Source organism: Coregonus clupeaformis, chromosome 35 (assembly GCF_020615455.1).
Source record: "Coregonus clupeaformis isolate EN_2021a chromosome 35, ASM2061545v1, whole genome shotgun sequence".
In the NCBI taxonomy this organism is placed as follows: Eukaryota; Metazoa; Chordata; class Actinopteri; order Salmoniformes; family Salmonidae; genus Coregonus; species Coregonus clupeaformis.
In genome coordinates this window covers 37,594,488-37,607,172 of record NC_059226.1, presented here as the reverse complement: position 1 = coordinate 37,607,172, position 12,685 = coordinate 37,594,488, and the positions used below count along the sequence as shown (strand labels likewise).

At 44.1% G+C, this 12,685-nt stretch overlaps 1 protein-coding gene across 1 annotated transcript in view; it reads right to left on the bottom strand.

The window, feature by feature from the left end:
- Positions 1 to 12,685, bottom strand: part of LOC121550559 (multidrug resistance-associated protein 1-like) — an 87,167-nt gene that overhangs the window by 17,393 nt on the left and 57,089 nt on the right. The window contains 8 exon segments of the mRNA XM_045210693.1: positions 358 to 504; positions 933 to 1,034; positions 1,884 to 2,010; positions 2,630 to 2,829; positions 4,383 to 4,535; positions 6,499 to 6,656; positions 7,445 to 7,652; positions 11,813 to 11,930. Of these exon segments, the coding sequence (XP_045066628.1) occupies positions 358 to 504; positions 933 to 1,034; positions 1,884 to 2,010; positions 2,630 to 2,829; positions 4,383 to 4,535; positions 6,499 to 6,656; positions 7,445 to 7,652; positions 11,813 to 11,930 (1,213 nt within the window).

Below are 12,685 nucleotides of genomic sequence, written 5' to 3'. Positions count from 1 at the left end.
TCTCTATCCCCTACCTTATCTCTCTCCTGTCCAGTCCTATAGCCATATCATCCTAACAACTCCATTATCCCCTACAACACCGTATCTCTATCCCCTACCTTATCTCTCTCCTGTCCATTCCTATAGCCATATCATCTAACAACTTCATTATCTCCCTACAACACAGTATATCTAACCCCTACCTTATCTCTCTCCTGTCCAGTCCTATAGCCATATCATCCTAACAACTTCATTATCTCCCTACAACACCGTATCTCTATCCCCTACCTTATCTCTCTCCTGTCCATTCCTATAGCCATATCATCTAACAACTTAATTATCTCCCTACAACACAGTATATCTAACCCTGGCCCCGACCTTCTCTCTCTCCTGAATGCTGAGGGAAATTCCTTTCAGGGCCCAGTCCAGTCCTTTACGGTACTGCAGTCCGTATTCCTTCAGTTCTATGGTACCATGGGTGGGCCAGGCCAGGGGGAGCATGCTGCCTTCTGTGGTCCATGGAGCCTGGGTAGGGGAGGGGGAAGAGATGGGGGGTACAACAGAACCATTAATACAACAAACAAAAGGTGATGGCATCCATAGAATGACACGTTAAAACACATTCACTTCCTGGGATCTCTGTGACGGCATCTCCCATCAAGACCGCAACAACAAGTATTTGGACCGCAACACAAGGTGCTGTTATTAATTTTTAAAGACATTCACTACATCAGAACCACAGACAGTTAATGAGAGCACAGTGCAGTGAGATTGTGGCTAGAAATAAACACTCATTTTCATTCATTTAAACTTTATTTAAACCACGACTATCCCACTGAGATAAATAATCGTTCATTATTTTTGAACATTTTATCTAATTTTCAGGTGGCACCTGACCAGTAAAGGAGCTCCTCTCTTTGAGGGGTAGGATAGTTTAGTTTACAGCCTCTCACCTCTTTTGGTGTGTCTGCGTACTCCTTCACTCTCTCTACAGACACAATGTTGTTCTCTACATCAGTCCAGGACCTCACGATCCAGCTTAGAATACCTGTCACCTACACATGATATAACAGGTTGTGAGTGTGTCCCAGGTGTGTGTATGTGTGTGTACCTGTAATGAGTGTGTCCCAGGTGTGTGTGTGTGCCTGTAGTGAGTGTGTCCCAGGTGTGTGTATGTGTGTGTGCCTGTAGTGAGTGTGTCCCAGGTGTGTGTGTGTGTGTGTACCTGTAATGAGTGTGTCCCAGGTGTGTGTGTGTGTGTACCTGTAATGAGTGTGTCCCAGGTGTGTGTGTGTGCCTGTAGTGAGTGTGTCCCAGGTGTGTGTGGTGTGTGTGCCTGTAGTGAGTGTGTCCCAGGTGTGTGTGTGTGTGTACCTGTAGTGAGTGTGTCCCAGGTGTGTGTGTGTGGACCTGTAGTGAGTGTGTCCCAGGTGTGTGTATGTGTGTGTACCTGTAATGAGTGTGTCCCAGGTGTGTGTGTGTGTGTGTGTACCTGTAGTGAGTGTGTCCCAGGTGTGTGTATGTGTGTGTACCTGTAATGAGTGTGTCCCAGGTGTGTGTATGTGTGTACCTGTAATGAGTGTGTCCCAGGTGTGTGTGTGTGCCTGTAGTGAGTGTGTCCCAGGTGTGTGTATGTGTGTGTACCTGTAATGAGTGTGTCCCAGGTGTGTGTGTGTGTGTGTGTGTGTGTGTGTGTACCTGTAGTGAGTGTGTCCCAGGTGTGTGTATGTGTGTGTACCTGTAATGAGTGTGTCCCAGGTGTGTGTGTGTGTGTACCTGTAGTGAGTGTGTCCCAGGTGTGTGTGTGTACCTGTAATGAGTGTGTCCCAGGTGTGTGTGTGTGTGTACCTGTAGTGAGTGTGTCCCAGGTGTGTGTGTGTGTGTGTGTGTGTGTGTGTTTGTACCTGTAGTGAGTGTGACACAGCCAGTCCTACTAAACCAGGGCTCAGTGTATCTCTGCCCATCACAGCCAAGGTGGCTGCTGCCAGCACCAACAGATTCCCCAGGAACTCTAGGTTCACTGCCAGCCACCTGCAGACAGCGCAGGTCAGAGGTCAGGGGTTAAGATGACACGGGTCATAGCTCAGGTCCCTTATGTATCAAACATATCAGAGTAGGATCTAGGATCAGTTTTTCCATTTGGATCACAATGAACAAGATCACATGGACAGGAGGGGACGTGATCCTTCACTCTTAGAGAACATGGTTCCAAAAGGGTTCTTTGTCTGTCGCCATAGGAGAACGCCTTTTGGGTTCCAGGTAGAACTCTTTTGGGTTCCAGGTAGAACCCTTTTGGGCTCCCTGTAGAAACCTCTGTAGAAAGGGTTCTACATGGAACCCCAAAAGGGTTCTACCTGCAACCAAAAAGGGTTCTTCAAAGGGTTCTCCTATGGGGACAGCTGAAGAACCCTTTAAGGTTCTAGATATCAACTTCTTTCTAAGAGTGTAGATCAGTCCTCCTACTCTCAGATGCTTGATACATACCACACCAGATTACACGGTGACAGTGAGTACTGCAGTTAGTTAGATAAAGGTCACATGTTCTATCTATATAATCATAGGCTTTTTATATTTTCAAATATGTTAACATTAGTTGAAAATACTTGAGAAATGCATCTGGAAAAACACACACACACACACACACACCTACCTGGTGGCTACGAAGCGTGGGAAGTATGCTGTCTGATTGTGGTCAATGCGTCTGTTAGCCTGCAGGATGAAGCGCTCCTGCTCTGAGAAGGCTCTGATCACACTGGCCCCCTGGACCGTCTCATTGAAGTGGGTGTAGATGGGAGACCGACTGACTGCCTCTAGCCGACGGAGCTGGCACGATGTAGCCACGTAGAAACTCTACAGGGGGAGGGGGCGGGGGAAGAGAAGGTGGGAGAGGGGGGAGAAAAACATTAAGATTAAGCTGACTGACTCACTGACAGACATTCAGAGGGACAGACAGGCAGGCAGACTGACATTCAGAGGGACAGGCAAGCATTCAGAGGGACAGACAGGCAGGCAGACTGACATTCAGAGGGACAGGCAGGCATTCAGAGGGACAGACAGGTAGGCAGGCAGACATACAGACATTCAGAGGGACAGACAGGCAGGCAGACTGACATTCAGAGGGACAGGCAAGCATTCAGAGGGACAGACAGGCAGGCAGACTGACATTCAGAGGGACAGGCAGGCATTCAGAGGGACAGAGAGGTAGGCAGGCAGGCAGACATTCAGAGGGACAGGCAGGCAGACATTCAGAGGGACAGACAGGCAGGCAGGCAGACATATATTCAGAGAGACAGACAGGAAGGCAGGCAGGCAGACATTCAGTGGGACAGACAGGCAGGCAGGCAGACATTCAGAGGGACAGACAGGCAGGCAGGCAGACATTCAGAGGGACAGACAGGCAGGCAGACAGACATTCAGATGGGCAGGCAGGCAGGCAGACATTCAGAGGGACAGACAGGCAGGCAGGCAGACAGACAGACATTCAGAGGGACAGACAGGCAGGCAGGCAGACAGACATTCAGAGGGACAGACAGGCAGGCAGGCAGACACACATTCAGAGTGACAGACAGGCAGGCAGACAGACAGATGTATTTTACATATTGAACCTGTAAAGCGGAGCTGGGTTCTAATACATGTGTATTTGGGTATCTGATATTTAAAATACTTTTAGTACATTTATTTGAGTATTTGAATGGTATTGGTAAAAACCAAATAGTCTACCGAATAGTATTTGAGAGTATTTTCAAATACTTATTTCAAATACTATTCAAATACCTGGGTTAAATGCATGGGAGTGTATTTTTGTCAGTGTAATTGAGTATTTACAAATATACAAAAGATTAAACTACTTTTCAAATGAAAGATATCTGAATACTTACGTATTAATTGAGATATTTGACATAGTATTTGAAGCCAGTTCTGCTGTAACCCTACCTATATGAATGAAATAATATTTGAACCCAGTTCTGCTGTAATCCTACCTGTATGAATTAAATAGTATTTGAACCCAGTTCTGCTGTAACCCTACCTGTATGAATGAAATAGTATTTGAACCCAGTTCTGCTGTAACCCTACCTGTATGAATGAAATAGTATTTGAATCCAGTTCTGCTGTAACCCTACCTGTATGAATGAAATAGTATTTGAACCCAGGTCTGCTGTAACCCTACCTGTATGAATGAAATAGTATTTGAACCCAGTTCTGCTGTAACCCTACCTGTATGAATGAAATAGTATTTGAACCCAGGTCTGCTGTAATCCTACCTGTATGAATGAAATAGTATTTGAACCCAGTTCTGCTGTAACCCTACCTGTATGAATGAAATAGTATTTGAACCCAGTTCTGCTGTAACCCTACCTGTATGAATGAAATAGTATTTGAACCCAGTTCTGCTGTAACCCTACCTGTATGAATGCGTAGAGCAGTGTGAGAGGTAGCAGCAGCACCCCAGCGAAGGGCATTGCTACCAGAACGATGATGCACACCTCTAGCAGTTTGAACAGGTATCCCAGCATCATCTTCAGACCATCAGGGATCATACAGTCAATGGCATCCACCTATAATGATTATTACAATACATGGCATTTACCATATGCTTTAAATATACTTCTACGACTATGATGACTATGACGACTACTACGACTACTATGACGACTACTACTATTACTACGACTACTATTACTACTATTACTAATACTACTATTACTACGACTACTATTACTACGACTACTATGAGTACGACTACTATTACTATGACTACTATGACTACTATTACTACGACTACTATTACTACGACTACTATTACTATGACTACTACGACTACTATTACTACGACTACTATTACTACGACTACTAATACTACTATTACTACGACTAATATTACGACTGCTACTATTACTACGACTACTATTACTACTATTACTACAACTACTATTACTACGACTACTATTACTACAACTACTACTACTACGACTACTATTACTACGACTACTATTACTACGACTACTATTACTACGACTACTACGAGTATGACTACTATTACTACGACTACTACTACTACGACTACTACGACTACTATTACTACGACTACTATGAGTATGACTACTATTACTATGACTACTATTACTACGACTACTATTACTACGACTACTATTACTACAACTACTACGGCTACTATTACTACGACTACTATTACTATGACTACTATTACTATGACTACTATTACTACGACTACTATTACTACAACTACTACGACTACTACGAGTACGACTACTACTACTATGACTACTATTACTACGACTACTATTACTACGACTATTACTACGACTACGACTACTACTACTCCTACGACTACTATTACTATGACTACTATTACTATGACTACTATTACTACTAGGGGTGTAACGATCCATCTACTACATCGATGTATCGATTTATATTCCTATGATCCAACTACATCGATCTGTGCTCGGCGAGTTGGCCTTTTGGACAACATATATCAATCTAACATCGTTTTAAAATGTAATAAATCGATTGTATCGATACTAGGAAATAACCCATTGGATTTAAGCACGTCAGACTTTATATGGATGTTTTTTCTTAGCACTTTTAATGATAAAGGCTTTAAACATTACTCGATTCAGTCTGCCTATCCGTGACGTCATCGCCCGCGCCAGCAGCAGCGCAAAGCGCTAAGACAACAAAACATAGCATGGCGGACGACAGAGGAGAAGCCGACGAGCGAGAAATTATCAAGCCACCATTGCGGTCCTTACAAGAAACAGGAATCTAGGAAACTTCACCTGCACTGTCCAGTATCCAGGTATTTATTTCAGTCACACTGGTTGAATTTTTGGCTAAAAGGTTACTGAATCGATTTCAAGTCACTGAATCGTTTCGGATCGTATCGTTCTAAATGAACCAATATCGTCCTTGAATCGTATCGACAACCACGAATCGTGATACAAATCGAATCGTTGTTAAAACGAATCGTTGCACCCCTAATTACTACGACTACTATTACTACTATTACTATGACTACTATTACTACGACTACTGCGACTACTACTATTACTACAACTACTATTACTACGACTACTAATACTACGACTACTATTACTACTACTACTATTATGACTACTACGACTACTAGTACTACGACTACTATGACTACTACTATTACTACTACTACTATGACTACTACTATTACTACTACTACTACTACGACTACTATTACTACAACTACTACGACTACTACTATTACTACGACTACTATTACTACGACTACGATTACGACTACTACTACTACTATTACTACGACTACTATTTCGACTACTGTGACTATTATTACTTCACATCTGCTGTTACTGTGTGTGTATAATATATTGGTGACCCCAGCAGGATTCGAAACCCACCTCTCTTGGAAAAGCTGTGGAAGAGGTTCCCTGAAGACATGTCTTTGAAAAAGGCCATGGGGAAACACAGCACACACACACACACACACACACACACTGAACCCACCTCCTTGGAGAAGCGGTTCAGTACGTTTCCAGAGGGTGTGACCTCGAAGAAGGCCATGGGGGAACGCAGGACGTTGTTGAGGAGGTCTAGGTGGAGGTGACGAGAAGCGATTATCCCCCCCAGAGAGATGGCCACTGTGGTGCCAAAGATAGACACACCTAGATTGGGAGAGAGGGAGAGAGGAGTTAGAGACATGAAGGAATGGGGGAGAGAGGTAAGCATTGTTCCAGACAGAAAGGCCAATAAGAAGGTAAGCATTGTTCAAACCAGAACAGCCAATAGGGTAGGAGCCTAGCTCCTGTTTTTGTAGCGTGAGGCCAGTTTGATGGACAACACGCTAGAGGATGACAGGAGGGCAACAAATGGAACGAGATCGAAAGGATACTTTTTGTTGTCAATGTTTCAGCTGAAAGTCTTGAAGACTTTTGTCAAAAAGGCATTGAAGCAAACACATCAACAATAAAAAGTATCCTTTGATGCCTCTCTCGTCTCCTTTAGTCATCCCTACCCTCCTCAGACTGGCGGTATGGTCGAGAGGTTCAATCAGACCTTGAAACAAATGCTCTGTAAGTTTGTCAATGAGACAGGCCTGTCTCAACCACACCCGTCTAACCACACCTGTCTAACCACACCTGTCTAACCACACCTGTCTCAACCACACCTGTCTAACCACACCTGTCTAACCACACCTGTCCAACCACACCCGTCTAACCACACCTGTCTAACCACACCTGTCTAACCACACCTGTCCAACCACACCTGTCTAACCACACCTGTCCAACCACACCCGTCTAACCACACCTGTCTAACCACACCTGTCTAACCAGACCTGTCTAACCACACCTGTCTAACCACACCCGTCTAATCACACATGTCCAACCCTGCAGATCAGGTACTGGTCTTGAGTGACATCATCATAACCCTCCTTGCCCCGCCCCTAACCCACCTTGAGCGAACCCCAGTGCTCCAAACACGCCCAGTTTCAGGTCTGTGTCGATCTGGGTGCCGTTGATGATTGGATCGTCGGCCCAGAGGCTAAGCCAATAGTTGTAGGCGAGGGAGGCGGCCTGCTGGAATGCATACAGGAAGACTATGGGGATGATCAGGGCCAGACCGATGGTCCTGAAGTACTCCACGTACATCTCTAGTTTCACCTAGAGGGAGAGAGAACGAGACACAAGGAAGGAAGGAAGGACACAGTAGTTACTTCACTACTCACCTTGCCCATGTTAGCCTTGTATGTAGTCTGTCAGTAGTTATGTGTCAGCCCAGTATTACTCACCTTGTCTGTAGTCTGTCAGTAGTTATGTGTCAGCCCAGTATTACTCACCTTGTCTGTAATCTGTCAGTAGTTATGTGTCAGCCCAGTATTACTCACCTTGTCTGTAGTCTGTCAGTAGTTATGTGTCAGCCCAGTACTACTCACCTTGTCTGTAATCTGTCAGTAGTTATGTGTCAGCCCAGTATTACTCACCTTGTCTGTAGTCTGTCAGTAGTTATGTGTCAGCCCAGTATTACTCACCTTGTCTGTAATCTGTCAGTAGTTATGTGTCAGCCCAGTACTACTCACCTTGTCTGTAATCTGTCAGTAGTTATGTGTCAGCCCAGTATTACTCACCTTGTCTGTAGTCTGTCAGTAGTTATGTGTCAGCCCAGTATTACTCACCTTGTCTGTAATCTGTCAGTAGTTATGTGTCAGCCCAGTATTACTCACCTTGTCTGTAGTCTGTCAGTAGTTATGTGTCAGCCCAGTATTACTCACCTTGTCTGTAGTCTGTCAGTAGTTATGTGTCAGCCCAGTATTACTCACCTTGTCTGTAATCTGTCAGTAGTTATGTGTCAGCCCAGTATTACTCACCTTGTCTGTAATCTGTCAGTAGTTATGTGTCAGCCCAGTACTACTCACCTTGTCTGTAGTCTGTCAGTAGTTATGTGTCAGCCCAGTATTACTCACCTTGTCTGTAATCTGTCAGTAGTTATGTGTCAGCCCAGTATTACTCACCTTGTCTGTAGTCTGTCAGTAGTTATGTGTCAGCCCAGTATTACTCACCTTGTCTGTAGTCTGTCAGTAGTTATGTGTCAGCCCAGTATTACTCACCTTGTCTGTAATCTGTCAGTAGTTATGTGTCTGCCCAGTATTACTCACCTTGTCTGTAGTCTGTCAGTAGTTATGTGTCAGCCCAGTATTACTCACCTTGTCTGTAGTCTGTCAGTAGTTATGTGTCAGCCCAGTATTACTCACCTTGTCTGTAATCTGTCAGTAGTTATGTGTCAGCCCAGTATTACTCACCTTGTCTGAAATCTGTCAGTAGTTATGTGTCAGCCCAGTATTACTCACCTTGTCTGTAATCTGTCAGTAGTTATGTGTCAGCCCAGTAGTACTCACCTTGTCTGTAGTCTGTCAGTAGTTATGTGTCAGCCCAGTACTACTCACCTTGTCTGTAGTCTGTCAGTAGTTATGTGTCAGCCCAGTACTACTCACCTTGTCTGTAGTCTGTCAGTAGTTATGTGTCAGCCCAGTATTACTCACCTTGTCTGTAGTCTGTCAGTAGTTATGTGTCAGCCCAGTACTACTCACCTTGTCTGTAATCTGTCAGTAGTTATGTGTCAGCCCAGTACTACTCACCTTGTCTGTAGTCTGTCAGTAGTTATGTGTTAGCCCAGTATTACTCACCTTGTCTGTAATCTGTCAGTAGTTATGTGTCAGCCCAGTATTACTCACCTTGTCTGTAGTCTGTCAGTAGTTATGTGTCAGCCCAGTATTACTCACCTTGTCTGTAGTCTGTCAGTAGTTATGTGTCAGCCCAGTATTACTCACCTTGTCTGTAATCTGTCAGTAGTTATGTGTCAGCCCAGTATTACTCACCTTGTCTGTAGTCTGTCAGTAGTTATGTGTCAGCCCAGTATTACTCACCTTGTCTGTAGTCTGTCAGTAGTTATGTGTCAGCCCAGTATTACTCACCTTGTCTGTAGTCTGTCAGTAGTTATGTGTCAGCCCAGTATTACTCACCTTCTCTGTAATCTGTCAGTAGTTATGTGTCAGCCCAGTATTACTCACCTTGTCTGTAGTCTGTCAGTAGTTATGTGTCAGCCCAGTATTACTCACCTTGTCTGTAGTCTGTCAGTAGTTATGTGTCAGCCCAGTACTACTCACCTTGTCTGTAGTCTGTCAGTAGTTATGTGTCAGCCCAGTACTACTCACCTTGTCTGTAGTCTGTCAGTAGTTATGTGTCAGCCCAGTATTACTCACCTTGTCTGTAGTCTGTCAGTAGTTATGTGTCAGCCCAGTACTACTCACCTTGTCTGTAATCTGTCAGTAGTTATGTGTCAGCCCAGTACTACTCACCTTGTCTGTAATCTGTCAGTAGTTATGTGTCAGCCCAGTACTACTCACCTTGTCTGTAGTCTGTCAGTAGTTATGTGTCAGCCCAGTATTACTCACCTTGTCTGTAGTCTGTCAGTAGTTATGTGTCAGCCCAGTATTACTCACCTTGTCTGTAGTCTGTCAGTAGTTATGTGTCAGCCCAGTATTACTCACCTTGTCTGTAATCTGTCAGTAGTTATGTGTCAGCCCAGTATTACTCACCTTGTCTGTAGTCTGTCAGTAGTTATGTGTCAGCCCAGTATTACTCACCTTGTCTGTAGTCTGTCAGTAGTTATGTGTCAGCCCAGTATTACTCACCTTGTCTGTAGTCTGTCAGTAGTTATGTGTCAGCCCAGTATTACTCACCTTCTCTGTAATCTGTCAGTAGTTATGTGTCAGCCCAGTATTACTCACCTTGTCTGTAGTCTGTCAGTAGTTATGTGTCAGCCCAGTATTACTCACCTTGTCTGTAGTCTGTCAGTAGTTATGTGTCAGCCCAGTATTACTCACCTTGTCTGTAGTTTGTCAGTAGTTATGTGTCAGCCCAGTATTACTCACCTTGTCTGTAGTCTGTCAGTAGTTATGTGTCAGCCCAGTATTACTCACCTTCTCTGTAATCTGTCAGTAGTTATGTGTCAGCCCAGTATTACTCACCTTGTCTGTAGTCTGTCAGTAGTTATGTGTCAGCCCAGTATTACTCACCTTGTCTGTAGTCTGTCAGTAGTTATGTGTCAGCCCAGTATTACTCACCTTGTCTGTAGTTTGTCAGTAGTTATGTGTCAGCCCAGTATTACTCACCTTGTGTGTAGTCTGTCAGTAGTTATGTGTCAGCCCAGTATTACTCACCTTGTGTGTAGTCTGTCAGTAGTTATGTGTCAGCCCAGTATTACTCACCTTGTCTGTAATCTGTCAGTAGTTATGTGTCAGCCCAGTATTACTCACCTTGTCTGTAATCTGTCAGTAGTTTTGTGTCAGCCCAGTATTACTCACCTTGTCTGTAGTCTGTCAGTAGTTATGTGTCAGCCCAGTATTACTCACCTTGTCTGTAGTCTGTCAGTAGTTATGTGTCAGCCCAGTATTACTCACCTTGTCTGTAATCTGTCAGTAGTTATGTGTCAGCCCAGTATTACTCACCTTGTCTGTAGTCTGTCAGTAGTTATGTGTCAGCCCAGTATTACTCACCTTGTCTGTAATCTGTCAGTAGTTATGTGTCAGCCCAGTATTACTCACCTTGTCTGTAATCTGTCAGTAGTTATGTGTCAGCCCAGTATTACTCACCTTGTCTGTAGTCTGTCAGTAGTTATGTGTCAGCCCAGTACTACTCACCTTGTCTGTAGTCTGTCAGTAGTTATGTGTCAGCCCAGTATTACTCACCTTTTCTGTAGTCTGTCAGTAGTTATGTGTCAGCCCAGTATTACTCACCTTGTCTGTAGTCTGTCAGTAGTTATGTGTCAGCCCAGTATTACCCACCTTGTCTGTAATCTGTCAGTAGTTATGTGTCAGCCCAGTATTACTCACCTTGTCTGTAGTCTGTCAGTAGTTATGTGTCAGCCCAGTATTACCCACCTTGTCTGTAATCTGTCAGTAGTTATGTGTCAGCCCAGTATTACTCACCTTGTCTGTAGTCTGTCAGTAGTTATGTGTCAGCCCAGTATTACTCACCTTGTCTGTAGTCTGTCAGTAGTTATGTGTCAGCCCAGTATTACTCACCTTGTCTGTAGTCTGTCAGTAGTTATGTGTCAGCCCAGTATTACTCACCTTGTCTGTAGTCTGTCAGTAGTTATGTGTCAGCCCAGTATTACTCACCTTCTCTGTAATCTGTCAGTAGTTATGTGTCAGCCCAGTATTACTCACCTTGTCTGTTGTCTGTCAGTAGTTATGTGTCAGCCCAGTATTACTCACCTTGTCTGTAGTCTGTCAGTAGTTATGTGTCAGCCCAGTATTACTCACTCTTCCTGTGTTGGCCTTGTCAGCCTCTGTCAGTTTCCCCAGGTCTTCCTGCTCCTTGTCCTCTGTGTCTGAGATGGTCTCCATGGTCTGAATACTGGCACTACTCATCATGTCTCCACTGAGAGAGAGAGAGAGAGAGAGAGAGAGAGAGAGAGAGAGAGAGAGAGAGAGAGAGAGAGAGAGAGAGAGAGAGAGAGAGGAGGGAGGAGGGAGGGAGGGAGGGAGGGAGGAGGGAGGGAGGAGAGAGAGAGAGAGAGAGAGAGAGGAGAGAGAGAGAGAGAGAGAGAGAGAGAGAGAGAGAGAGAGAGAGAGAGAGAGACAAATGGAGACCCAGAAAACAAAAACATAGAGACCCAGAAAACCTGAGCCTACGCCTTCACTATGGTGAATCACTAAAACAATAAAGAAATACACTACGGAAAAAGAAGGAACAGCATGTCAGAAATCAGCTCAATGTAATTGAAGAATCCATAGACTCTAACCACTTCTGGGAAAATTGGAAAACACTAAACAAACATAAACATGAAGAGCTATCTATCCAAAACGGAGATGTATGGGTAAACCACTTTTCCAATCTTTTTGGCCCTATAACAAAGAACAAACAGCAAAAAAATATACATGATCAAATGCAAATCTTAGAATCAACTATTAAAGACTTCCAGAACCCACTGGATTCTCCAATTACATTGAATGAACTACAGGACAAAATACAAACCCTCCAACCCAAAAAGGCCTGTGGTGTTGATGGTATCCTCACTGAAATGATAAAGTATACAGACCACAAATTCCAATTGGCTATACTTAAACTCTTTAACATCATCCTTAGCTCTGGCATCTTCCCCAATATTTGGAACCAAGGACTGATCACCCCAA